At 35.4% G+C, this 27,818-nt stretch overlaps 2 protein-coding genes across 7 annotated transcripts; both read right to left on the bottom strand.

Moving 5' to 3' along the window:
- Nucleotides 1-3: 3 nt before the first annotated feature.
- On the bottom strand, nucleotides 4-26,068 carry LOC130049107 (protein draper-like). 4 transcript variants are annotated; one of them, XM_056146306.1, is made up of 8 exons: nucleotides 25,856-26,068; nucleotides 17,718-17,948; nucleotides 9,278-9,529; nucleotides 9,017-9,154; nucleotides 7,132-7,281; nucleotides 3,109-3,249; nucleotides 1,879-2,016; nucleotides 23-660 (listed from the first exon to the last, which is right to left on the bottom strand). In XM_056146306.1, exons 1-8 carry the CDS (start codon nucleotides 25,908-25,910, stop codon nucleotides 572-574), a joined length of 1,194 nt encoding a protein of 397 aa, XP_056002281.1. In that variant the 5' UTR covers nucleotides 25,911-26,068; the 3' UTR covers nucleotides 23-571. The 4 variants fall into 4 exon arrangements, with proteins under 4 accessions (XP_056002283.1, XP_056002282.1, XP_056002281.1 ...); XM_056146308.1 differs by lacking the exon at nucleotides 3,109-3,249 and having other exon boundaries at nucleotides 4-660; XM_056146307.1 differs by lacking the exon at nucleotides 9,017-9,154 and having other exon boundaries at nucleotides 15-660.
- On the bottom strand, nucleotides 10,765-14,053 carry LOC125669265 (uncharacterized). 3 transcript variants are annotated; one of them, XM_056146318.1, is made up of 3 exons: nucleotides 13,132-14,053; nucleotides 11,944-12,138; nucleotides 10,765-11,721 (listed from the first exon to the last, which is right to left on the bottom strand). In XM_056146318.1, the coding sequence occupies exons 2-3, from the start codon at nucleotides 12,068-12,070 to the stop codon at nucleotides 11,126-11,128; spliced, it is 723 nt and encodes a 240-aa protein (XP_056002293.1). In that variant the 5' UTR covers nucleotides 12,071-12,138; nucleotides 13,132-14,053; the 3' UTR covers nucleotides 10,765-11,125. The 3 variants fall into 3 exon arrangements, with proteins under 3 accessions (XP_056002293.1, XP_056002294.1, XP_056002295.1); XM_056146319.1 differs by lacking the exon at nucleotides 13,132-14,053 and having other exon boundaries at nucleotides 11,944-12,226; XM_056146320.1 differs by lacking the exons at nucleotides 10,765-11,721; nucleotides 11,944-12,138 and adding an exon at nucleotides 12,517-12,742.
- Nucleotides 26,069-27,818: the final 1,750 nt, after the last annotated feature.

The raw sequence follows: 27,818 nt of genomic DNA, 5'->3' as shown, positions 1-27,818 counted from the left end.
TTTAATTTCCTTTAATGGGAACCTAAAAGCGACCAGTAGAGTCCTTCCTTCTCATATTATTTTTCCACGCCCATCTAATTTTCGACCAGGCTTATAAAGCGATTTGAATGATGATGGTATGAAAGTGAAAGAAACATGAGTGTCATTAGATTTTGGGTTTCATGAGATTATATTCTAAGCCATACACGTTTCAAAAATTATGATGGCAAATCTGTTTGATGGACTGGCTATATATAATGCATGTCTGTAACTCTGATTGCACACCACATTAAAATACACTCACATGTAAATATATACATAAACATCTGCAGCTGTAGCATATTTTATCCAAATTAACTTATTGTTCTATGTTCCACATACTGTCATTACGGGGGTACGCGTAACAAATCGTATAAAGTCGTATATTCATACTATATGTTTAGTAATGCATACCAATTAAACGTATTGATTTGGTAATGATGATATCCATGTTACACGTATTCCAAATAATGTTATACACATGATTTGATCAAAATATGGTGACAAGACGTAAAACATGTATGCTACTGTTGGTATAGTTCACGATCTTCTCTTAATTCCAGATTTTCTTCTTACATACCGCGTTACATACATTAGTACACAGCGATTTACAAAGAAATCCAGATGTTCTAGGGTCAGCCTCTGAAAGAAGAAAGGTACATATTTTAAAAATATATATAATCATGGTACTACCTTGGATTTAGAGATATATTTCATTATATTTCAATTCAAAGACATTTTGCTGCAAGAAGTGTTCGCTAGATTGGATGTAAGCAAGTTGTGTATCAGCTACTAGTTATTGACTGGTTCGTCTGCATGGTTGTCCATTCCACTTGTTTGTGACATATAGTTCGCTTCGCAGGGTTTGACACTAAGGCACGCACGACTGACTGAGTCTACTAAATGATAGGTCCGGTTGTGTAAAATTTCGATTTACTAGTTCGACTGGTCGTATTTAAAAAAAGAAAAACAAGAAACTTTACTTTAAACCATAATATATTTTATTAACTAAAACAAAATAACTGTAAAGAGTTTGCAAACAATCTTGAACCGTGTGATGGAATAATCTCTATTTCTAGTTCTAATAAATACGTCACAGTAGGAGGTGATGTTTTATGACATCTACTCGATGCTAATTTTAAACAGTTTATTTGAATTGACTACAATGAAGTGATTAACAAGTTAATAAATTACGTTGTAAACAGCTATTTATCGGTGTTGACATATATTTTAGAAGCGTGCAACCCAGTCGAAATCGCGCACTTATTCTGTGCGGTATCAGTACAAAGCACTTCGTGGTACGAAAGGGAAAATCGACCTGTAGACCCATGTTTTGTTGCAGTTTTCAGCGATAAGAGGCAATGGATGCAGTTATGTCATACATGTTTTTTAGTTGAATGATTGTACAATAGAACGGTAGTAAATACATTTGCATCACATATTCCCCAGAAGTTCAGAAGGCCGACATTCTCAGGGGGTACCATTCTGTGTCATTTGAAGGTTGGTGCCTTGTGTTACATGTATTGTAAGAATACAGAGGTCATAAGTTATTTACAGAAAGAAGTGCCTGTGGACCCCGTGATCGGACAAGAGTTGGCACGATAAAGAAATCCTGGATATCACGGTCATGGGCGCTAAGGGTGTGTATAGGTACTTCAATTAAAGCTCAATATGAGTGAACATACAACAAAGAAATCAACAAATTCTTTAGTTTATACATATGTTTATTATAAATGTAGCAATACGCATTTCCTAATGACAACGCGTTCTGTATTTCTATAGCGAGATTCCTCTATAAACAGGAGAATACTACATGCAGCTATATCTTTATCATGATTTCATAACAAACATGGCACCAACCTTCGTCACATTTCTCTCCCTTATATCCCGGTTCACATGAGTCAGGACAGGTTCCGTTGATGTGGTTACACGGTTCGTTGTTTGCACAATAACCACACCTTTCCATGCAAGCTTTCCCGTAAGATCGTCGGCTGCATTCTGAAATTCATCTTTGTTAAATTAAAAACATATCGGTTTATTTCATGAATAGAAATCATTATAATCTAAACAATTAAATCGTTTATGACGAAGATACCCTCTGCTTCATACAAACTGTGTCACAGAAACAAAAAACTAGCTAGATATTTTATTCCTTTCATTGAGCTTTACACAGTACAGAGAGGCATTTTATTCTTTGGGTTTATAAAGAGCGCATTGATCTCTAAAGAATTGACAGAAACAATGATAGCTACATAAACGTGGGAAGAATCTCCCATTACCCTAACGACCGTCCATTTCTTACTTCATATTCACACTCCAATAACCTGAGATTTAAACTTACGTGGGTTAGCTCATCTTAGTTTTACACTACATGGTTCCCTGCCATATTCATTGGAAATTCTTTAGATATATAATGAAATACAATATCGATCATAGTCAGACGATATGCTTAACCTAACTGTCTCTATGTGATTGTATACTACAACTGATGACTTGGTGAATCTAATGGAAGATACTGTTCTGTATAGCAGAAAAGACAAGCATTTGGATTTTCCCGTATTTGCTCATAGCAACCGTTCAAAAGTGTTTAACATGTCTTGTAATGGTGAACAATTGTGACAATCTACTCCAAATTATACTATTGATTTATAGTTAGTTTAACACACACGCTTAAGATAAAAAAAAATACTCATTATGATAGAGACCCTGTACCTTGTACTCGTATCTCGCTGCAGGACTGAAATCAAATTATCACCATTACCGTGATGGAATCCAAGGTTTTTGAATGAAAAGAGGCATGATTTTAAGGTTAGTTTGAAATCATTGTAAAAAAAAACCGTTCATGGATATATAACTGCGTTTGCCCAAATGATATCACCGTAAATATTATTTGGGATAGTAGTGCTCTCCTTTTATGCCAAGTTGAAAGTCTTTAAACCGTTATAATGCTAATAATGAGAATACAAAACTCTGGATTATTTAAGGATTGTTACATATTAAAGCTTGATTAAAAGGACATTTCTAAATGGGAAAAAAGTTACAGAAAGAGTGTAGTAAATCTACTTGGGTTGTTACTTCATAATGACATACTTTCGTTGCAATAAGGATTTGTCCATCCCTCCATACATTCCCCGGGACACACGCCGTCTGTTTTACTGCACGGCAATCGATCAGCGCAGTGACCATTGCAAGTCAACATACAATTATATCCAAAATTCCCGTCATCACACTCTGAAAGCAAACTTATCTTTATACTAAAAAGGGAAATATAGTTGAGATGCATATTATGTACAAACCTTGACCGATGGGTTTTGTAAAATGTAAATTGTGTTCTGGAGAAACTGGAACTGGGTTAAAAGTCACATTCAAGATTGATTGATTGATTAATTGGGGTTTTACACCGTTTTTCGAAAGCTGGTTAACTTTAACACATTGGTTAAGTTTAACGCAGTGTTGACTCCTAACCAAGTGATTAGCTAACACAATGGTTAAATTCTGTTTTTCGAAAGCAATTTAACACATTGTTAGTTAACACTGTGTTAACCGAGTTAACCACTTGCTAATCATTCGATTACCCATAATGTACATGTACTTCCTATGTAAAGAAAACGTATGCAGGCGTAAATAAGTCTTCTTTGTGGGAGATAGCTGATGAGATAGTTCTCATCGTTAGTTTCGAAATACATGACAGTGACTGTGAGCCAAGCACTTATATTTGTATAAATGCATTCATTAATCTATTCAATTTAAATAATCATAGAGGTATTAGATCATCATATAGTGTTTGCCCACATATCTATTTTGTATTGCTTGTAGGAGTTATGAGATTGATCACTGTTCGTTATCTTCACCTTGCATACTAGGCCTTTAGAAGCCTAGTTAAGAAAAACGGTGCTTATGTTGTAGAAAGCAGGCTCATTGCATAGTTTATCAAAGTGGGAGTTTATAAGGAGCAGACAAAGTTGACTTCACGATTGTCTGAAAATACTTGACAAGTCAAAACAAAATAATTTATAACCCCCCCCCCCCTAAAATGAGTTGTTCTGTACGGGCCGAACCTAAAATCCTAAGTTGCGTGATTGTGGAGGGCGGGGGGGGGGGGTCGGTTTCATTATTTATCAGTAAAATATACGCATTCAGTTCAAGCTTACATTTCAACTACCAATCACTGGTGCTATGATATGAAAAAGCGGGAAATGGGGGTGTCAGACTCTGTAGGTAAAAATAACAGTAAACGTATGTTGTCAGAAATAAGAGGATGGGGTGCTATATGTTTTGAACTACGAAATAAAACATATGGTTGTCCATATTGTTTGATTCATATTTGGACAACATTTATGGGAGGGGTTTAACGACGATGCTAGCCTATAAACAATTCTAAATTTCCAAGAATACATAACTTTCTTATATATATATACTTTAAAGCCTTATTTCCCCCAAAACAGTTAAAAATATTCATGAAGAAAATGATAAATTAATTTACCTTATGATAGTCTGTTCACATACATATCTATGCAAGGTGAAGATAACGAACAGTGATCAATCTCATAACTCCTACAAGCAATACAAAATAGATACTTGGGCAAACACGGACCCCTGGACACACCAATGGTGGGATCAGGTGCCTAGGAGGAGTAAACATCCCCTGTTGACCGGTCACATCCGCCGTGAGCCCCATATCCTGATCAGGTAAACGGAGTTATCCGCAGTCAAATCAGTGTGCCAAGAACGGCTTAACAATCGGTATGAAACACGTCAGACAGCATTTGACCCAATGCGAGGTTGTATTGACGAACTAGATCGTTATAACGACCATAGAATTTGCGAAATGCTGACTTCAATCGAGACTGTTGAAATCCCTGTACCATCAACTTGTTTATCAGTAGTTTACCTCGATTTTAACATTGTATATCTATGTTCTTTTTATGCATGTAATCATTATAATATTCTTTTTATTTTAAACATAACACGTGATCCACCACTCCATTTCCCCTAAGGGAGATTAATCAGGAATATCAACAATGAAAAACTCTTCTTCCTAACTTTGTGTTAACAACTATTCTGTATTAGCCTGAATTGAATACGGTTCATATTAGATAGCCTTCAAAAAGAAAATACATGTATGTACGTTCGATGCATGCACATTTTCATTTGAATCAGTTTTAAATAATACAAGGGATTTTGAAAAGGTCAAGGCCAGTGCAGACGATAGTGTTTTTAAAGTTGGTGTTTCATTGGAGATTATCATCATGGCCTAAGGGCCTGCATGCACTTTGACATTTGGAAGCCAAAAATAGGTCAAATTATATCTTAAGCATGGTTCCTGTTGCAGGGTTTCATATAAGTGAATATAATACGAGTTTTATTGACACCCACCTCCCCCCATTATTGAAAGTTTATGCCGGAAGTATCTATAGATGCGTGGAAGATATTTCCATTGACAGAAAAATGTAACACCATCATCAATCTGTACTAGTTTTTCTATTAGCTGTTCCCCTTAGGTAAATTTCATGAGATTTGACGAATATATCTATTTATGACAACATAAACAACACACCGTCATAGTTCAGCATCAATACACATCTCCTTTGAAATTTTCATGATTTGTGGTCTGAGACGGACAGAAAACTAAGTCGACGGTTATTTTTAACCACTGTGGTAAGACATTTAAACATAACACAGTGTGGACTGTTTTCTGTCAAAGCTGAATATATAACTACAGGTACTGGAGGTAGATTAAAGTGAACACGGAGTTAACACAGTATCAACGCAAACTCGCATTTTGAAAAAAGGTACTCACAGAAAGTAACACCGAGTTAACACTGCTAAAGTTAACCACCTTTCAAAAAACTGGGCCCAGATAACTTTTTGGTCTTTTGACATCTGTCTTTGGTATTTTGAATATGGTATACCATGATAAGAGTTTGTCACGCGCCATTTTTTATAACCTTTGACATTGACCTTTCATGTAAAGGTCAAATAATCGAAGTTTTGGGCTAGTCCTTTGACATTTGGTATTTTTGGTTTACCATGATAAAACAGAGTGTCACGTGTCACTTTGATGACCTTTTATGTAAAGGTCAAATAATATAATTTTTGGAGCATTTTTTGTTTTTCGGACCATAGCATTTTTGTCTTTTGACTCAGGCCTTTGATATTTGGTATGTTGGTACGTTTAATTTACTATCATACGTGCACAACACTGTTCCTCGTTTGAAGCACATATACATGTAGGGGAATGTACTGTGCTTTAAATCTTAATTTTCAGCTTTAATGATGATCCCTAACAATGATGTTTAAAGAATTATGGAAAATGGAACGGGAAACATCCGTTATAGTGCGCTAAACTAATTCTTCCTAGTTTTGTGAATAAAAAGTAAATTGCTTTATAACACAATCTAATTAAAATCAGATTATAAAATACGCTCACAATCGCAATAATAGGATCTGACATAATCCCATCAGGAGTCATGTCCACACGACCTTTCGTTTGAAATATCCGTGAGAACTATCAGCCAGTCATTTTGCGCCATACAATGATGACTATTTAGGTGGTTCCCGGCAATCTGTTAACAAGCTGCAGTATTTCTCTCCCACGAACTTTATTCCATACTATAAAATTGGATATTCTAATATAAAGAATTTCAAACTTTCGCAGCAATGCCTAATCTATTCCGTCCATACAAACAACAATATGTACGATGTAAAATACACCCATAGTAAATTAATTGTGAATTGTAATTTATGAATGAATAGGGGTGGGTACGATTTGAATAGTTTTCAAGATGTTTACATAATTAAAGCGAGAAATGAAATGTCAATCGACGTAAATGGTGCATTGCGACGTCACATCTAGCTGCGGTATGTTTTCTTTCAAAGCAAACAATCGCAGTGATTTTCCTTGAATTATGAACACCGATGAATTCATAGGCGAGGCGCTGATTGGCTAACATACAGTTCGTATGAACATGAGCCCTAGTTGGATTATGTCAGATCTACTTACGCAGAGTATACAGCGCGGATCTAAGAAGTCTGATTTTAATATGATTGATTGATTACAAAAAATGTATCATCAGACTACAGATACTTCGCCACTATATGGTACAATGATACCTTGGTCGCATTTTCCATTAGATGAGTGTTTCCATCCTGGTGCACAATACCCAGAGGGACATGAACCATTCACGTGATCGCATGTTGCGTTCCCTGCACAATGTCCACAGACATGAAGACAATTGGCGCCGAACAATCCTTTATTGCAGGCTGTAATTATAGGCGTTTTATGTCAAATATGTATTCATTGATGATTCTTTGCATGCGAATATTATTATCACAGATTGATCTAGAAGCTAGTACATGTAATGTTATGGTTAATTAAAAACAATTACAAATCTTGTTTAATAAAGTGGTTGAGAAAAATACATCAGCGAATCATTGTAATAGGTTACTGAATAAAAATACATTTCATATTCCATATTTCTTGCACAGTATGAAATCAGCGTAAATACAAATCAATAATATATAATGGTGTGAAAAAAAATAATAATAAACTATTTTACGTCTTTCAAATTATCCAAGAACAGCTGGAGTTCAGAATAGTTTGAACAAGAGGTACTGTGAGCAATGCTCACTAGGAATACCCCCCGCTTACCCCAATCTCCCAAAGGGTGTTGGTAATAGGTATAAACTACCTCTTTTCTGAGTGTAAAAAACAAATGGCATGCCAAACCGAACCATATTGCTACTTCAATGTCCAGTGCCCGTGACCTTTGACCTTTTGACCCCAAAATCGATAGGGAACATCTCCATCCCATGGGTAGTCCATATGTATGATATGGTGACTGTAGGTGGAAAGGATAACGCGTTAGCTCCTGGAAACCATATTGCTACTTCGATGTCCAGTGCGCTTGATCTTTGACCTTTTGACCCCAAAATCGATAGGGAACATCTTTATCCCATGGGTAGTCCATATGTATGATATGGTGACTGTAGGTGGAAAGGATAATGCGTTAGCCCCTGGAAACCATATTGTTACTTCGATGTCCAGTGCGTTTGACCTTTGACCTTTTGACCCCAAAATCGATAGGGAACATCTTCATCCCATGGGTAGTCCATGTGTATGATATGGTGAATGTAGGTGGAAAGGATAACGCGTTAGCCCCTGGAAACCATATTGCTACTTCGATGTCCAGTGCGCTTGATCTTTGACCTTTTGACCCCAAAATCGATAGGGAACATCTTCATCCCATGGGTAGTATATATGTATGATATGGTGACTGTAGGTGGAGAGGATAACGCGTTAGCCCCTGGAAACCATATTGCTACTTCGATATTCAGTGCGCTTGACCTTTGACCTTTTGACCCCAAAATCGATAGGGAGCATCTTCATCCCATGGGTAGTCCATATGTATGATATGGTGACTGTAGGTGGTAAAGATAATGCTTTAGAGCCCGGAAACCATTGCGTCTACAGACGGACGGACGGACGGACGGACAGACAGACGGAAAACCCGATTCCAGTATACCCCCCCCCCAACAACTTGTTGCGGGGGGTATCATTAGTGGAAATTTGACAAAGAGGAAAATAAAGAAATATATTGTTTGTGAAACATGCTTCATTTCTCCAGAAAAACGCACGATATCTATCAGAAAAATCGGCACTCTAAACTTTTCAACATTAGACCTTATTCATAACAACGTGGTGTTATTCAAATTGGATTCCATTACCACAACCGTTTGACTACGTTTGACTTTGATATTTTCTCCTATGGTTTATTCTATGTGAAGTGCTTGTGTACGAGTTCGATATTCGGGATCCTGCATTATTTCTTTAAATAATCATTATTGCGAACTTCAGTATTGTGGAAATGAATACACATTCGTTTCAATGACCCTTTAAAGGTTTTTTGCAGGATATCCAGTCTAGGATGGCTATACGAAACATAGCATTTGTCTCCCTACGGTACTAATGAGAATTCCAGCAAATCTATACACCCACCCTGCCTACAGCGAAACCCTTGATATCCCGGTATACAGCCCAGACAGTGGCCTGTAATGACGTCACATTTTTTTTCTTGACATTCATCGGGACACTGTTGATCACATTTCACTCCATAAAATGTTGGGTCAGAGCATCCTGTATAAAGGAAATAGAACTACTCAAGCTTCTAATGGTCCATTTTTTATTTTTTTTTACATTTATTAATAATTTCAAACTGCACTCCAAGCAAAGACAGACTGACACAATTCAGAAACTCACCGTAAACCTCCACTTCACATAGTTCATTATATGCGTATCGTGAGTAATAACTAGGATAGGTAACACCTGGCCTCCGCTCGTTGTAGTATATGACATATCGTCCATGAACAGAACAGCTTATTGTCTGGTTCTCTACTGGTGTACCGTTCACATTCTGTATTTCATGGAAACAAAGATGACCGTCATCCTTTGTCGTACTGTTGGATACGTAAAGGAAAAATCCGGCAAATCGATTATTATACACCCCGGGACCTACAGATAGAATCAACCTTAAATAAATTCCGACGGCGAAAAAGGGCCCAGATGAGTAAAAAACCTGAATTTATTTTTTTACTTCTTTATAACTTTATAACTTTGAAGAACAAATTAAATACAGAAAAAAATCATTTAAATATCTCTTAAAACAAAGAAGATATAGTCTTATATATACAACACATCCATTAAGATTCATAACGTCATCAAGCGTTCTGACGTATTTACAGCTTTCAGTCAATACTGAAACATTCTTTTTTTAATCTAAGCTTTAAACATTTATTAATTCCTGCTTTAAAAATGTCAGATAAAATCAAATAAACTATTGTATAAACCATTTTTCTGAGTTATTATGACAATGGAATTCATAAGGCTGACTATAATTTAAGGAGACTGTTGTCAACAAATGCAAGGTGAATATAACGAACAGTGATCAATCTCATAACTCCTACAAGCAATACAAAATAGATAGTTGGGCAAACACGGGCCCCTGGACACACCAGAGGTTGGATCAGGTGCCTAGGAGGAGTAAGCATCCCCCGTTGACCGGTCACACCCGCCGTGCGCCCCATATCCTGATCAGGTAAACGGAGTTATCCGCAGTCAAAATCAGTGTGCCAAGAACGGCATAAGAATCGGTATGAAACACGTCAGACAGCATTTGACCCGATGTGAGGTTGTATTGACGAACTAGATCGTTATACCGACCATAGAATTTGCGAAATGCTGACTTCAATCGAGACTGTTGAAATCCCTGTACCATCAACTTGTTTGTCAGTAGCTTACCTCGATTTAAAAACTGACTATACCCAGAACAAGCTCTTGCATATTGAATCAGTTGAGATATATAAACACCATATGCAGGTGATAATGGAATATTACTACACAAATATGGGAAGTTGGCGATGGAGAAGCTGAAATCATCCCGTTTGTCATACAGTTGAGTTGTCAGTTTGCCGTTAATGTCTACTTTCAATAAAATAGCTGAACAATACAATCATTTTCAACTATCTAAGACTTCTTAAATTACTAGTAGCCCATTTGACATTTTCATACATTTGAAATATATTTGCAATCAATTAATTATTAATTGCATTTTACATTAGTTAAAACAGTTAAAAGAACAAGCATTTTCTTTTTTTCAGGAAAAAGAAAAGGTATCTAAAATGACCATGACTACCTTGCCTCTTTAATACTTTTTTTTTAGACCTCAATGAAGAAGACAACAACTGCAGTTTTCATTTGAAATAATAAGATAAGAAGAAACATTATTTGCACAAAAACAAGCAATGAATGTTTAAAACAAATAAACAATGAACATTGGAATAAGAATTACATGCAAGTTACATGTAAATTGAAATTATATAGTCATTCCTACAAGATGTTTACATGTAGACAAGATATCATGTTCCAGTAAAAATGAGCGCAGCAAAAAAAAAAAATTACAAATCGGTACAAGTATCAACTGCAAGACAACCATCGCAAAAATAGACAACTATGTAAAATAAATAATTACTATCAACAGATAAATACATCCTTGCATTAAAATGCACTTTCATTAACAATATATACTGTTTATATCACACATTACATGTATCATAAATCATCTAAGGAGTAAACATTTCCTTTTACCCATGTGTGATGTGGCAGCGGAAGAATCGACTGTCGCCTCCTTTTAGGTACCACTGGTTTGGGACATGATATGTCTTTCGCAGTAGGGGACCGACAATGTTCACGAATTTCCTCAAATAAAGACCATCGTCTCCTAGGCTCAAGACCAGGTGCTAGAATCTCTTGGGACAGAGGATCATCTATGGAGGGAAGGATGTTCCAATCTTTCAAGAAATTTACACATACAGGGACAAAATTGCAAAGCTCCTTACATTCCACAACACCAGGAGTCTCAGCATGCACATAGAAATTATGATAACCTCTAATTTTTTTCATAGGCCTAAGATAGCGCTGTAGGTATGACTTCCAATCTCTAAATTGCACAGGTTTTTGTGGATCGGACACAAGCTGAGGAATGTTATGCCCTCGCCGAGATGAATGACGGACTGTTTCTGCAATCTCAGTCATTGTTTCAGCAGTGGATGAACGCCACTTCAATTTCCAGACTCCGAAATGCCAGTCCGGATCAAACGTGGTGTGTCCTGCGACCATCATGGAATATTCCACAATCATATGGAGTCCTAATTTAAAGATGTCACAGTCCTAAATTTTCTATCATACTTTCATTACATTTTACTGTACTTCATGTCACTTTAACAAGTCTTACATATGAGGTGCTTGCCCTTACTCAAGAAAACAATCATCAGAGATGAGTAGTTAAATGAACATGGATAATTGAAGACTAATTAAATTGAAAGATCAAAATATACTTTTAATAGTTAATACATATATATGAAACTTACCAACAAGAACTATCCATAGTCCATACCATAATACACAATTGTTTTTGTTTTGTTCATTGCAATTGTCAAAATGTATGGAGGCTATTTTCTCTTCATGATCATGGTGCTGAAAGAAGTGGTGAGCCATACTAATGATAGAATTTGCACCCTTCCCAGTGTTCTCAGCTTCATCAATCTATTAAAACATTTACCTTCCTACAAAAATTAAAACAACTGATTTTAAAGTGAACTAATCATAAAACTGCAAGTTGAATACTATTTAAACATGCAGCATCATTCATCAGGGATAAAATTTAGAATGTGACAATATATTGCTTAGAAATCCAAAAATGAAATAAGATTTGATATAAAGATATCAAATATATTTAATAAAATTTTGATTTACTGTAAATATATTTTACATCAAACAGCTGACTAAATTGATCTGTAACTGATTCCAAGTTTATTTAAAGATTTTACAGTTTCTTTAAATAATATTTTATACAACACATGATATAGGTATATGAAGCATGTAACAAAATGTCAAGTACATATTCACAAAGTGTTTCTATGATGCCTGATAATTTGCATAGTTTGTATGTATTGTATTATTCAAAGAACCTAATAATATAATTAAAAAATATGTTTTGTTTAGAAATTTATATACCTGAACCCTCGCAACATACACCAAACACATTACACTTCATTGGTGTCTTTAAAAATATGGGACCCACTTGCTGGGCATGATGAGGGAAATGGACCTCTTGTGCATAATCCCAAGAATAATGCATGTGCATGTCCACATAGCATGGTGGATTTTCTAAAATATGATTGCATATCATGTGTATGATAGTTATCGGTATTTCAAATCATTTTCTTGTAATGCAAAATCAATTAAAAATAGGAAGATGTTATATGTATCCACAAAAATAATTTTCCGTCATGGTTTTTCAATGATCAAAGCCAAATATTGAAAGAGGCTTTATCTACATTGTATATTTTTTTTAACATCATCATGATCATGGAAAGCATTTCAAAGTTTAAATTGATATCCTAGAAACGAATTACAACCAGAATGTATCAACTCATGTATTTTCATACGAAAAGCTGCCCATGACATACATGTGCATGAATATCTAGAACATACATCTATATGTCATAAATTAAGCATGTATGTAAATGAAAATTTTCAGTAGAATTTGAATTTACCTGTCTGTTTCGATTCATCTGATAAGGAAAATAATGTATCTTTATGTGTGCATTGTTGTCTGTAGTAGTCCCTTTGTTGTTTTGCCCCTGATACATGTTGAGTGTACTGGGACAGGATTTCTTTTTTTCCTCGTCATTCATGTTTGAAACCATATAAAATTTATGGGAAAAATCTTGACAAAGTTGACAGAGATCAATGCATGGTTTCATAATAGTAATGTATGGACATAACTCATGCGATGTTCTCTGGAAAGTCCTTAGATGTATACTTCTGAAGCTCATTTCTTTTGCTAGTCTCTCATATAGAGCATGCATATCAGCAGTTGTTGTGTCTGAAGGAAGAAGAATTTTCTCTGATTTATAGTTTGGCAATCGAGCTGGTAATGACAGTGCATGGTGACTAGCATACTTGGTAAGGAATGTTTTAATCCGCTCCCGATCCTTCATGGTTAAGCTTCATTGCGGTGCTTTACCACTGTTACCATGCTTTCTTGGTAAAAATCCATCTGTATCCAGATATCTGGCAAGTTTATGTAGCTTCTTCCTCTCAACAGCATGTACAAAACAAAACGTTGTACGACACACTCTGTGGCCATTAAAGAAATGTTCTTGAAATTGTATTTCTCTGTTTTTCTCTCTGTGTGTATTGGCCTGTGTTACAGAACCATACCGTCTGTGTGCAAATAACTCTGCCTTAATGATAGTGGCAAGTTCCTCTCTAGTACATTGAAGACAGTGATCACGGAATTCACATGCTGATTCAAAGTCAATTTTTGTGCTACATGCAATTCCATAAAACTCCTTACAACTGCAAGCGTCATTTTGAAATTTCGATCGGATTATGTATCCCTTAGTGTCCGTATCATTAAATTCATGTTGTACATAAACATCTCCATCATTGTTGTTATTTTCATATTCGAAATCATAATCATAATTTAATATGTCATCATTACTTGCCTGTGTCTCGCTGTCTCGCGTCTATATTTGAAGCGATAAGTTTGAAGAAATATAATTCATCAACACGTTCAATATCTTCTAAGAATTCATGATCTTGATAAAGAGCAATTTCTGGTGGTATACATATCGATGTGGAGGTTTGGCTCATTTCGTGACATTTCGCAAGCACTTTCATTTTGGCCGGAAATGTAAACATGTCTGCTTTCACTTGGCAGAGTTATTGATCTTTGAAATCGCGGTAAAATCAAATTAGATCGACAAATGAAGTCGTAACAATTTGAATATTGCAAGCAATTAAAGATAAGAAATAATATTTGTGCCTTTTTGTAATACATACATCAAATGCAAGGCAAAGAGGAAAAAATATAACCACGTGTACCGAAACAATTTTCCTCGCGTTTTTTTTTTTATTGTGACGCAAACATCTAGATATTTCTATCGCCGATTTCTCATCATGACGTGCTGCCGCATCTGGGCATTTTTTCGTAGTCGCATATAATTACATGAAAAACCGCTTAGTGTATACACTAAGAAATGAAAGTACATATTAAGAAATGAAGTATAATACGCTCTTGAACTTTTATTAATTTGTTTGCATGACATACCCGATGCGCTGATTATAGAATGCAACAATTAAATGCAAAATCATTTTTTTTCAATAACAATTAATGGTGCATATTTCAAATAAAATAAATCAGCAAATAACCATCCAGTAATTAGTTTCTACTTGTGCTCTTCCATTTGGCACTTAACAACTTTTGATAAAGGAGTAATGTGAATGTCACTACTTTTTTTCTTGCAAATTACAAAATCCCAAACAAATTATTTTACTACAGGTTTATTGTGCAAGTGCATGGAATACTATTCAGCATTTGAGAAGAGGTTTAATGGAGTTTCCTTTTTAATGAAGTTCTTACTTCTTCTTAAGATACAGAATGATCAACTTTCAGTTTTATAAGTGTATTTACTATATTGATGAAATAAGAAGCGCATACTAGTAATTTGTTGCTGACTTTTTCTAGATAATTGTGATGAGTCACCAAGAAACTAGGTTTGTACAGTGTTTTTTTTTTCTTCTAGAAAATGATTATTTAACATATTTAATAGGATTTTTAAATCAACCAATCTGAATAAAATCAGATCTTTGATCCGCTCCGTCATTTTAATGTCGCTACCGAAAGTTGAAATTTAATCAGATTGTTTATCAATAACAAATAAATAAAATCTTTCAGTGAAACTACTTACATCTTATGTATTTTGTCGTTGCAAGGTTAACACCCCCCTCTTCAAAATTACATTTTAAGAAGAGAAAACATAAGGGTATAGGATTTTTTATTGTACTGAAAATCCATTATATTCATGACAACAATTAGCAGTCATTCAGTTCTTTTTTTCACTTGCTCTAATCAACTGACTGAATTGAGTCCTGAACAAACTCCATAGAGGTCATTAATTGATATTTTATTTTTAAATTGGAAAAATTTGGATAACATATAACAATGTTTGGTAATAACTTCACTGGTAGCATAAATGTTTGGTTTTGAAGAGTTTTATCACTTTATATTATTTTAATGATTCTGCATTACAAATTTGTAAGGACAAGATGATTATTTTGATAACCAAACAAACAAATACTGCAGCTCAAAATTTCATACATTTTTGTTATTTTGATTAAGGATGAATTGCCTGTTTATTGCATCTGGTGTTATTGTTTATATGATATATATTTTATAGAATTTAAGGGAAATAAAAAAAAGTTATTTCCATAAATTTCTGAGAGCAGTTTCTGTACATCTCGATTGTTGGATGTTCCTAGCACAGAACAACGGTTCTCGATATTTGATTGTTGTCTTTTAATGGAACCTTTTTTTAAAGAAATGCTGCCTGAATGATGCTCAACAACAATTTCTTCTGCGACTTTGGAGGGATCGTCTTTCCTACTATTTTTCAACCATTAAACTCTCCTACATTAAGGCCTTCTGATCGCCAGTGAAGGGTATTTTTGTCTTTTTAGCTGCAATGTCAAATCACACTTTCCGTATTTAACGCAGAAACTCAAAATTTGCTGCTTTCAAGCTGTTTGGTACTTGACTTCCTAAGAATTTCTTTTTATCCCTATTGTTTAGGCCTACAGGGAAGTAGATTTGTCTTGAAGACTGAATTTATTTTCCCTTAGATAATTCACAAAAACAAGTATTGGTCAAGTGAGGATGAAAATCTGTTACTTTGCTCAGAAAACTCCATTCAGGTGCATCCTCCATGACATCGAGCGACATCCTTTTGGAAAGTGTGGCGATTTCATTAGCTTCCAATGGATGGCTGCATTGTAAGGAACATACTCCCATCACGGCAATGGATTCCATTGAGATTTCATTTGATTTTATTAAGCTCTGTGCGTCCACAAATGTGTAATATCGGTTCAGGTCATAATCCTTCACCTGCCAAACCTGTCGCTTTTCTACACACTAACATCAATGTTGGGTTCGATTCGATGCCAATAGACTCTCAACCTACCATCGCTAAAGCTAATGAGATATTGTGAGTTGTCACTAAATCTACATTTTGTCATTGAATACGATCATTATAAAACTGCAGAGCTGTCTGGAGACGTTGAGACAGCTTGACTTTCACCATTGTAAGTTGAGAACGTAATCCTGCTTCGCTAGGCTTATTTCGAACTGTTTAGGCATGAATTGTTACCTTTGGTTTTCATCTACTGTGGTGGACATGTATGGGATAAGCAGATGCGAAAAGTGAGCTCGACAGTCTTCATGTTGCGTAGTTTCTCTTGGACGACCACTCCGAGTATGTCATTAATAATGAGTCTTGCTCTTAAGTGATTCATGAGTTTGGTTATTGCTATCTTTGAGACCCAACATTGTTTGTAGCCTGCCTACATGTTCATGTAGCATCCCAACGTCTCTATTGCGTTCATCTTCAGTAAGTCATGATATTGTGTAGCATCAATATTTGAAGTTTAAAGCTACGTTTTGTATACACACTGAAACCGGGCATTTAAAGTAAATGTTGAATATAAAACCTGACGTTGTATCACACCTTTGTATACCCAGTGGTTCGTGTTTGCCCAACTATCTATTTTGTATTGCTTATATAAGTTATGAGATTGATCATTGTTTGTTATCTTCACAATTCTTGTGGACTTTTGCTCATAAACCGAATTCGTGTAAACGTCAACTTGTTGCCCTGTGAAGAATATTAACGCTCACATCCATTTTCATTATATATAATTACTTTATAGATTTTATAGTCGAAATACAGTATATAGTTTTTTATCAGAAAATCCAATGTACATGTATTTCAGCTGGTTTACTGTCGTAAAATGGCTGAAATATTGCCAAAACGGCGTGAAACGATGAACAATCACTTACTAATCAGACAAGATTATAATTTCATTTTGTTATTGCCTTGTATACATAATGTATAGACCATCAATGGTTTTAAACAGTAAGAGAGCAATACATTAACTTATACCTGAAATTTTTCGTTGCAAACCCTATTATTTCACGAAAAATTGCAGATATTGAGCACTAAACTTCTTTAGGATTTAGGAACATTCATTGCTCACGGATTATTAGGTATATGATATATACAATCATCAATTAACTTACTTGGATAATTGTCCGTCCTGTAGTAGATGTTAATGTGACTGATCCTGATCACACTCCCCAGGTCCACTCTCCACGTCGTTGTTGTTTGACCAAAGTTAGACAGAGTACATTGGTTTCCTCCTGCTGAGCGATCATTATACAGTCCGTCCACAGCCTTCGCTGCTCCCCAGTCCACTTCTTTGCCAGGGAAGTTATGTTGCACCCATGCGAGTTTCCATAACGCTAAATTGTCTTGAAAGTACGAAAGGTATGGAAACATAATACAGATTGAAAATCTTTTAGATTTAGTTTTATATTGCAATTATTTCATGCATCAAACGTGAAAATCAGATCAATACTTGTCAAATATTGTACTGAGTGTCCATACGTCAAGGACCATAGTGTACTTGATGGGCGATTTCGTCTATACAAGGATTACTTGTATCTCCTTAAAGGGAAAGGCAATCCAAATATTTTTACATGATAAATGATAGGATTAATTATATGATAAAGATTTGTCATACTACTCTGTTGATATACGGCCTAGATAAGCTTCAGTACTCATTTTGAAACGTTAAAAATTGAAAATCCTGCCATGATGCGAAACTCTTTTGCATTCAAGACCACGAAAATCAATAATTTTGACCTCACACTGTCTATTCCGGTTTTCATGAGATACAAAGATCATCAAATATCTGCATGTGATAGATTTTACGAATACATTGTAAATAGGTGGATGCCTTCCTGTGAAGCATTTACTTACACTAATGCGAAGGGGGTGTGAAAAAGTTTTCCCCCAAAATTCCTGACCCAACATAGTTATTTGTAAAGAAAATACTATATGAACTGTGGATTCATCAGTTGCGTAAAGACAAGTTGATATTACATGTATGAAACAACGAGTACCAGCCTGGTTTGCGACTCGATTGAACGTCTTCTTTTTTTTTTTCTTGCAAAAGAACGGGTTAAAATATACACGGCTCCAAACTTAACTGTTCGTGTCTTGTCATGTTTACAAATGCTACTGATGAAATAAGCCGAAACCGACGATGTGACGTAATAATTAAACTTCAATGACCGCTCTCTTATCGGCGGGTAATTTGATTGATTGATTGATGTTTTCCGCCACACTCAGCATATTTCCAGTTATATCGTGGCGCCTAGTTTTTATTGGTGGAAGATAGAACCCAGATACAATGTACCTGGGAAGAGACCATTGACCTTCCGAACGTAAACTGAGAAACTTCCTCACTTACAGGCGCGAGCGAGATTCGGATTTTGAAATTTAAGATAGATTAATATTGATTTAATTGTTATGCAAGGATTTCTGTTGTTAAAGACTGTCATTTACGATATCAGTAAGTAATACTTTATCCATAAAGGCAACGATTTCGTTAGGGTTGCCTTTCCCTTTAAATCTAAAATTTCACCAATTTGTTACATAACCTTACTGCATAGAGATATATTTAAACGTCCATGATATTCACCGAGTGTGTATAGGGCATTTCGTAGATATATACACCTGTAGGTATCGTCCAAAAATCACACATTGTTGGGAAATACCATCTTTAACCAGAAATCAAACATTCACATTGTTTTATTTTGGTGTCACTATACTTAATCTCGATGAATATATTGTGAGGGACGTGGGCATGATTGTTGTGCAATAATAAATATTTGGATACTTAATTAATAATATGACAAAATTTGATTCGTATAGAACATAGCAAGAAACCTAAATTTCAAAACCTTTTTAGAATGTATTTAAGACATTTACACTGTTCATTTTCAAAACAAAGCAGAAGCTCTGTTGATGTTTAACATGTCATCCGCCTTAACCATAAGTTATTGGCTTCACTGGGAAAAAACGAACCCAAACTTTTACAATGAAATTTTTCTGTTATTTCTTCTTTCTGTGTGTTCCCTATATTAATTCATCATTAACATTTGTAGAAAAGACGAATGCCTTTGACTAGCCACAATCGCGCTCGCTAGGTGGCGCGTCATGTTCTATTTTTATTTCTACAGGAAAAGTGGGACGAGGTTCCACCCTGTTTTTTACGGGCTAGTATGGATAAACCTAGAGCCTACGAATGATGCGAAGTTGGATCTATAATACCCATATTTAGCATATCTCACGTGATGAGGCACATTCCAGAAAATCCCTTTGAAATTGAAGCGGTTAAGCAGAGCGAATATATGTAAACATTGACTTAACGTTGAAATGCGCAACAAAGAGTGACATACTATTAAATTTTATGCATAAATAAATTATACTGAGGTTAAGCATGGACGATAATTGCCCGTGTTCATATAGTATTTGATTGATTTCAATATCCAAGGAAAGATCACTCTCATTATTAACGTACACACAACGTACCGGGAGTATACAACAATACAATGTTTATACATCATCACATGCATTTCTGAATGATGAGTTCATCAAAATCTTTTCCATCACACTCACAGACCAGGTCCCCACACCCCTACCAGTGTCAATCTGTGACTGATAGTAGTGCGGTATATAATTTGATATAGTCTAGAGGAAATTCGAAATATGGTAGTGACATTTCTTCTTCACTGAATTAGCAGGATTTTTAAAGAAAAGTGGAGTATGGACTGGGGGGGAGGGGGGCTAAAAATGCTGTTTTCCAAATTTTCAACAATATTAATTACAAGGCAAGGCAAATTTAAAAGGGGTCATACGCTACAGATGATACAATTTTCACTTGCAAGTTGCACTGCCACAGTGCCACTAGTTACACTCAAGGATTTACTTACAGATTAATAAAGTAACTTACAAACAAATATTTTATTTATTTAGATATCATGTCATTTCATTTTTTTTTAATATCATGGTTTGTACTTGAAGAGCCATTGCAATAAAAGGACATTATTGGTGTTACAAAAAAATCTGATCATGCAGTTTTTGAATTTCTGAATTCTGAAAAAAGAAACATAACTAAATAATAAACATTTCAACCATTCATTCTCAGACAGATTCTGATACCATTCGGACCCCAGACTGGCCAGATAGTTAATCTGCTTCTGTCAGTTCTGATGCAACTCAGCCCCCAGACTGGCGAGAGAGTCCAGTGTTTCGGTAAGTTCTGACAATGATCCAACTCAGCTTCACCCCCCCCCCCCCACCCCTACAGCTCTACCAGAAGTTCTCGAAAAATTCTTGCTGATGTTTAATAAATCAGTTTTCCTATTAGTTTTACTTTTGCCCCTGTTTATCAGTTCATTAGGCTTTGGCCAAATCTGATTTTATTTAAGATCTTTGATCCGCTCCGTATACCTTTTCCTTTCCTTTATATGTGAAGTCCAGAGGTGAGATATATTCTTTCCAAAATCACTAAGAATGTTCATGGAACAATTTAGTATCAACTGTTTTCTTTTCCATGTTGTATGCCTTCATGCCTTATTTCAAGAAATAACTTTGGGTCACTTTTTAATGTGAAATGGAGCATTTTCCGTTGTTGACAACCTGACAGTAGGGGTGTTTAAGACACTATACCTCATTTTCTATAAGACATTGGAGTAAATGGAATTCAGATTTGAAGTCAGCATACTCAAAATTGGTAATTACACCTGATTTTGATTGTTTGGGGTATTTCTTTTTAAATGGGCGGTGGTTGCTACTTTGACATACTTTTATTAGAAATCGTGGTATTCTTTATGAGTATAACATCCAGAAATTCATTTCAAAATTAAGGACTATCTCCCTCATGCATAGCTCTTATCCTTAGACAAATTTGACTCCACCTTTTTGGCACGCTGTTTGTGGCTGTAATAGCTCTAAAATTTCATTGTTATTTCGGATTTCAAACATTTCGGTTGAGCATCATTGAAGATACATTATTTGTCGAAATGCGCATCTAGTGCATCAAAATTGGCACCGCATAAGTTTTACATGTACTTATTTTTTCTCCCACGTGTGTTGAAGTAGAGAAGAAAAGTTTTGAAAATATGCCAATTTTAGCATATATGGCCCGTCCATGAGGCGCCAGGAAAAGTAAGGTGATATATTCATAAATTATGTTCCTCTTATCCTAGAGATGTTTCACACCAACAATGGTAACAATTGCCTTTGTAGTTTTCATTAAGTTAGAAATGTTAAATTGTCAACAGACGACGAGGGACGTGGATGGATGGCACTACGTCACCTGAATGATTCGCATGATCTAAACAAGAGGTCAATGGACAACATCGCTCACCCGAGTCGCATTGGTTCTGTTGTTCAGTAGCTGTACATAGTGTTTTAAACAATGTTTATTAATATTAATTCCCATGAAAAGAATTACCTCTTATTGTGGTCGCAAAGGATGACAACGTGAATGAAAATAAATTCATAAAACACGTTTTAAATCACCACAGATATGACTAACACTACCTTCCTGTTTTGCTTAAAGCAAACGCCACAGAGTCATAAATCATGGTGTTAAATGAAAGATCATGACATGAGAAGCTATATCTTAAATATTTTATTAGATCTGGTTTTTGTCAAAGTCTCAAGATCAAACACGAATGTATCACAACGTTTTGTCATAAAGTATGCATATACAAAAGGACGCCGTAACTGGAGTAGTTCCAACATACTTTAGAGGTTACATTTTTTAATAAGTAGGTTAAACTATCAGGTCACAACATCGTAGTGTGAAATGAAAAGTTTTGCGGTAAACAATATATGTGCATATTTATGAAAGTTATAATCTTTTAAAATAACCCAGAAATACTGATTGGATCAGATATGTAAAAGGTAGATTCAAAATTAAGGTCAAGGTAACAAATTAAACTTCACAGAATCAAAAGGTCTTTCCATAAAAAAGATATATAAATATATGACACATCTACCGTAAATAGTTCATGGAATATTGAATAGGTCAGTTTAAAAGTGGGTCCAAGTACATGATCAAGGTCACACGTTCAGACGCAGAATAATAAGGTCTTGCCATAGAAACTATATACAAAATATGATTGATTGATTATAAATTATTTAATGTCCCTCTCGCAAATCCCTCACCCATATGGAGACGTCACCAATACTGGCGAGGGGCGTCAAATCAAAGCACATGTTTGGCGTTTACAGTCATTGAGCAGTGAGGGCTCTTTAGCGTGCCATACCTACTGTGACCGGGCCATCCGTTTTTAAGGTCATCTCCGAGGACCCATGATATTCACACCTGATACTGAACGTTTGGAGATGGAACGATCTTCACATGTTATAATGGCTTAGGTCTGCCGCAGCTTGGAATCAAACCCCGCCCTTTCGGATGCAGGGTGAACGCTCTATCTCTAGACCACTGCGGCGGTACAAACATGAAAATCTGGTGTTATATATTTTATAAGATATTGAATAGGTGGGGTTTTTCAAAAGTAAGTTAATCTCCAATATATAAAGATCAAACACTATTGTATCACTAACTTTACCCATAAAGAATGTATATAGAAAATATCAAAGCCCTACCTCAAATAGAGCTCGTTAGATATATCTCATAGGGTATATTTTCTTAAAAGTAGGTCAAACTTTTAGAATAATCTATAATAATAATATTATAATAAGCTACTGACAAACATGTTGATGGTACAGGGGTTTCAACAGTCTCGATTGAAGTCAGCATTTCGCAAATTCTATGGTCGTTATAATGATCTAGTTCGTCAATAGAACCTCGCATTGGATCAAGTACTGTCTGACGTGTTTCATACCGATTGTTAAGCCGTTCTAGGCACACTGATTTTGATTGCGGGTAACTCCGTTTACCTGATCAGGATATAGCACTCACGGCGGGTGTGACCGGTCAACAGGGGATGCTTACTCCTCCTAGGCACCTGATCCCACCTCTGGTGTGTCCAGGGGTCAGTGTTTGCCCAACTATTTATTTTGTATTGCTTATAGGAGTTATGAGATTGATCACTGTTCGTTATCTTCACTTTGCATCAGGATATCATACACCTCTGCATAACAGAAAATAGATTGCTGTAAAGAGCGTCCATACAAAATAAGAAAGACCAAAATTATGTAATTTCAATATTTTTTTCTCTCTAGATTTAAGGATATGTAAAACTTCGATAACCTATCCCCCCCCACCCAATCCAACCCACCCACCCAGCCAGGGACCATGATTTTAAAACACGAATCTCTGCTTTGTCAGAAAGCTTTAAATTAAATGTCAACTGTTCAGTACCAGTTGTTCTTAAGAATATTTTTTTAATGATCTTACAGTGTTTTTACCTTTTCGTCATTATATCCCCTTTGAAGCGGGAATGCTCCTTCATTTGATTCCGCTTCACTCAGGGATGTTGTATTTTTGATTGAAATTAGCTCAGTGGTTTTGGAGAAAATGTTCCCTTATATCTAACAATTTTATGACAAACGGGTGGATTTCAGCTTCTCCATCGTCAACTTCCCTTATTTATGTAGCGAAATTCCATTATCACGTGTATATGGTGTTTATATCTCTCAACTGATTCGATACGCAAGAGCTTGTTCTGCGCATGGTGAGTTTTGAAATTGAAGCAGGCTGTTGACGAACAAGTTGGTGGTGAAGGCTTACAACTGTCTTGTTTAAAGTCAGCAATTCGCTAATTCTATGGTTGTTATAACGATCTGGTTTGCCAATACAACCTATCATTGGGTCAAATGGTGTTTTGCGTGTTTCATACTGATTTTTAGCCCGTTCTTGGCACATTGATTTTGAACACCGATAACTCCGTTTACCCGATCAAGATATATGGCTCACGGCGGGTGTGACCGGTTGACAGGGGATATTTATTCCTCCTAGACACCTGACCCCACCTCTGATATATCCAGGGGTCCATGTTTGCCCAACTCGCTATTTTGTATTGGTTATAAGAGGTATGTGGTTGATCACCGTTTGTTACCTTCATCCTTTATCAACATATCGGCTGAGCAAAGCTGAACACTTTCAATTGATCAAAATTATGTACATATCCCTCTAAAGTTGACAACGCATTAAGAATGTAAATGGAATCCAGGTGCACACCCGCACTCCAGATCTCCAGATTTTTTCCGCATTTGAAATATGGAAAAAATGCGGACGGGAGTATTGGGACTTTTTTTTCCGGATAAATTTTTAAAATGTGGAAACGAGAGAATATGGAAATATTTAACAGAAATGCCGAAATTTGTTAGTAAAAATGCATAAATACAGAAGTATGTAATAGAGATACTGAAATCTGTAACAGGGATACGGAAATATGTAACAAATGCACACAAAAAAAAAACAAAACAAAAAAACTCTTCAATAAAGTTCATATAAATTCTTACAGGAATATTTATTACATCCTAATGAAACTTTAAGAGTTACAATTCAAAACTTTGTTAACAAATGTACAGATATATTGATAAAACGAAACATCTGCAGCCATGTGCAGTTCTTTGATTTGTTCACTTCGACACTTGTTCAATATTTGGTCATAAAATCACTCGAGTTTCATCAACAACAACTCTACCGGCCACCGTCAGTTCCATCCATTTTTTTATGTATTCCAAAGGATCCATACTCATACACAGATTGTCGCAGTATAAAAAACCCACTTACAAAAGTCATGGTTGAAGGTACAATTTGGATAAAATGCAATTTTTAGATTATACATTTTAAAAATCCTCATTTTGGAAATATTCAGAATCATTAACCGTGACATGTAACCGTATGCATTGTATCTGCTACTCGGGAGGGAAAAAAGACAATTTAATTTGCACGAGTTCAAAAAAGTATGTTTAGGCTACATGCATACTGTATTGACAGATAAAGTATATCAGACTTACCCTTAGTACTTGGAGATCCTACATGTATTTAAATGGCAAATGTGCAAAAAGTTTAAATATGAATGAACGTCAGTTCTACGTCACGAGTGCTGGCGCCGAGCCCCGATTAGGGCAATTCCCTCTTCGGTGCAACGTCCTCTTTCGTAATCAGTGGTATAAACACGGAGAGAAAATAATAAATAGGAAATGTAAAAAAAAAGTTGCAAATGAAAAAGGTTATTCTTTGATTTTTCTATTCTTTATGGAAATTATTAGATTAATCACATTGTTCGATATCTTCATATTTTCATGGAAATGGATCACCATACTTCATACAAATAATTAATGAAAGAGAGAAAAGGAGAGGAAGAGAGAAGGAGAAACATACCATACGCTGTGGTGTATATTGCACACAGTAATATCTGAAAGATTATGGCTACCATGTTAACATGTTCTCCCTCCGCAAGAATAGAAATCCTTCAACACAAACCACAGTTATAAATAAAACAAACTCCTGTACATTGCTAAACTTCCCACGATTCTCGGTGTCCTATTTCTCTAGAGGCGAAAGATACTATCTCTAGAGCAGATGTTTTGTTATAACACGCGCACGTGTTTACATAAACAATATTTTGTCAATACATAATCCTTTACTACTTGAATATTTACAAACTTACAAGCAAGTACTCTTGGTTGTTTTGTATGGAAATTAGTCGGAACATAGTTTCAAAGATAGATAGATAGATAATTACTTCTCGCAATGATCGGTAAAAAAAGATACACGGAAACGTTTAGTAACAGCTGTTTGAGACGTAACGTTGCTATGTTACTAATTGTAAATCTTCTGAAGATTTGAAATGAAAGCGCTAAAGCTTTACTAAGCGTCTCCGTGTATCTTTTTTATGTTTTACATATATATATATATATATATATATATATATATATATATATATATATTCTTCTCCCATGGTTTGTGGTTGGATATGGTTATTATTCAACAAGTATGTTTTATATTTTCTATCTCCGGGCTTTGGCTTTAAGTCACCGCAACCTTACAATTCATTCAGTTATCACAATAGAATGGAGAAGTGTTGCTGGGAATTTCAAGATTCATAGCTGTTTTATACCGCCAAGTGATAAGCAAACTATTATTATGAATGACATTGATAATTGGATTCATCATCTTAACATTTTCAGCAAGTTAGCGTATGCAGTGCTGTTGGGAGGCACTCTAGATGTTGTTCATCCCTGTTTATACCGGTCCAGCATATGCGATACAATTTGATAAGTTGGATGTTTACTGTCTATTACCACGGAAGTCTTCTACTAAAGACTGACTATTCTATTTAGTATGGATAAAAGGTGAATATCACGAACAGTAATCAATCTCATAACTCCTATAAGCAATGCAAATTAGAGTTAGGCAAACATGGACTTCTGTACACACCAGAGGTGGGATCAGGATCCTAGGAGGAATAAGTTCTATATCTTGATCAGGTAAACAGAGTTATCCGTAGTCAGTGTACCAAGAACGGCCTAACAATTGGTATGAAACACGCCAGACAGCAATTGATTATATCATACTTTATATGACCACGGGGAAACAAAACTATTCATGTTATAATATGTGAAACTTCCGACTATAATTTATTGATGATTGCAGCTTATCCGTCGTAAATTTCCAATATTTATGTAGCTATGTTCCATTATCACTTGCATATGGTGTTGATATATCTCAGCTTATTCGATATGTAACAGTTAGGTGCGATACGTATTTTTTTTAAATCAAGGTAGGCTACTGTGACATGGGTTTCAGCAGTCTCGTTTACAGGCAGCGCTTCGTCAAATTACATGGTATTATAATGGATCATATGCTGTCTGACGTGTTTCATTACAAAATCTTGGGGGCGGGGTGTGTGTGTTTTTTTGTGTTTTGTTGTGTGTCAAACAATTTTTAGAATAACATCCACTTTTGTGAATAGTTTTTCCAAGAGTATGTTGCTGTAAAAAGTACTATTCAGAAAAGATTGGAAGACAATTTGGTAGAATTGAGATATTTGAAAGCGGGATGCTAAACTCTAAGACGACACTATGGAATTTATATTGATTATGTGCTATTTAAAGTAAATGTTTTAAAATTTTGACAGGTCACAGTATATCAATGGCAGATATATCATTTCTTAGCAGGGAGGACATTAGTTCACCCGGTTACATATTTGCAAATTATAGAAAGTGCGCTCTGTTGCTGTGGATGTGCCGGACATACATTTTAAAAGAGTAAATATTAATAAATCCTGACTGTAAATATTAATCAATACTGACTGTATAATATTAATCAATACTGACTGACT

The sequence above is a fragment of the Ostrea edulis genome, chromosome 8, assembly GCF_947568905.1.
Source record: "Ostrea edulis chromosome 8, xbOstEdul1.1, whole genome shotgun sequence".
Taxonomy (NCBI): domain Eukaryota; kingdom Metazoa; phylum Mollusca; class Bivalvia; order Ostreida; family Ostreidae; genus Ostrea; species Ostrea edulis.
The sequence above is the reverse complement of the archived record's forward strand: the minus strand, read 5'-3'. Positions and strand labels throughout refer to the sequence as shown.

Excerpts from the sequence above, each read along its gene's own strand:
- LOC130049107 (XM_056146306.1), bottom strand. The coding sequence starts at position 25,910 with ATGGTAGCCATAATCTTTCAGATATTACTGTGTGCAATATACACCACA. Across the intron at positions 17,949-25,855 it reads AATATACACCACAGCGTATG|ACAATTTAGCGTTATGGAAA; the intron begins GTATGTTTCTCC and ends CGTACTTTCAAG. Across the intron at positions 661-1,878 it reads GGGAGAGAAATGTGACGAAG|AGGCTGACCCTAGAACATCT; the intron begins GTTGGTGCCATG and ends TTCTTCTTTCAG.
- LOC125669265 (XM_056146318.1), bottom strand. The coding sequence starts at position 12,070 with ATGGCTCACCACTTCTTTCAGCACCATGATCATGAAGAGAAAATAGCC. Across the intron at positions 11,722-11,943 it reads ACTATGGATAGTTCTTGTTG|GACTCCATATGATTGTGGAA; the intron begins GTAAGTTTCATA and ends TCTTTAAATTAG.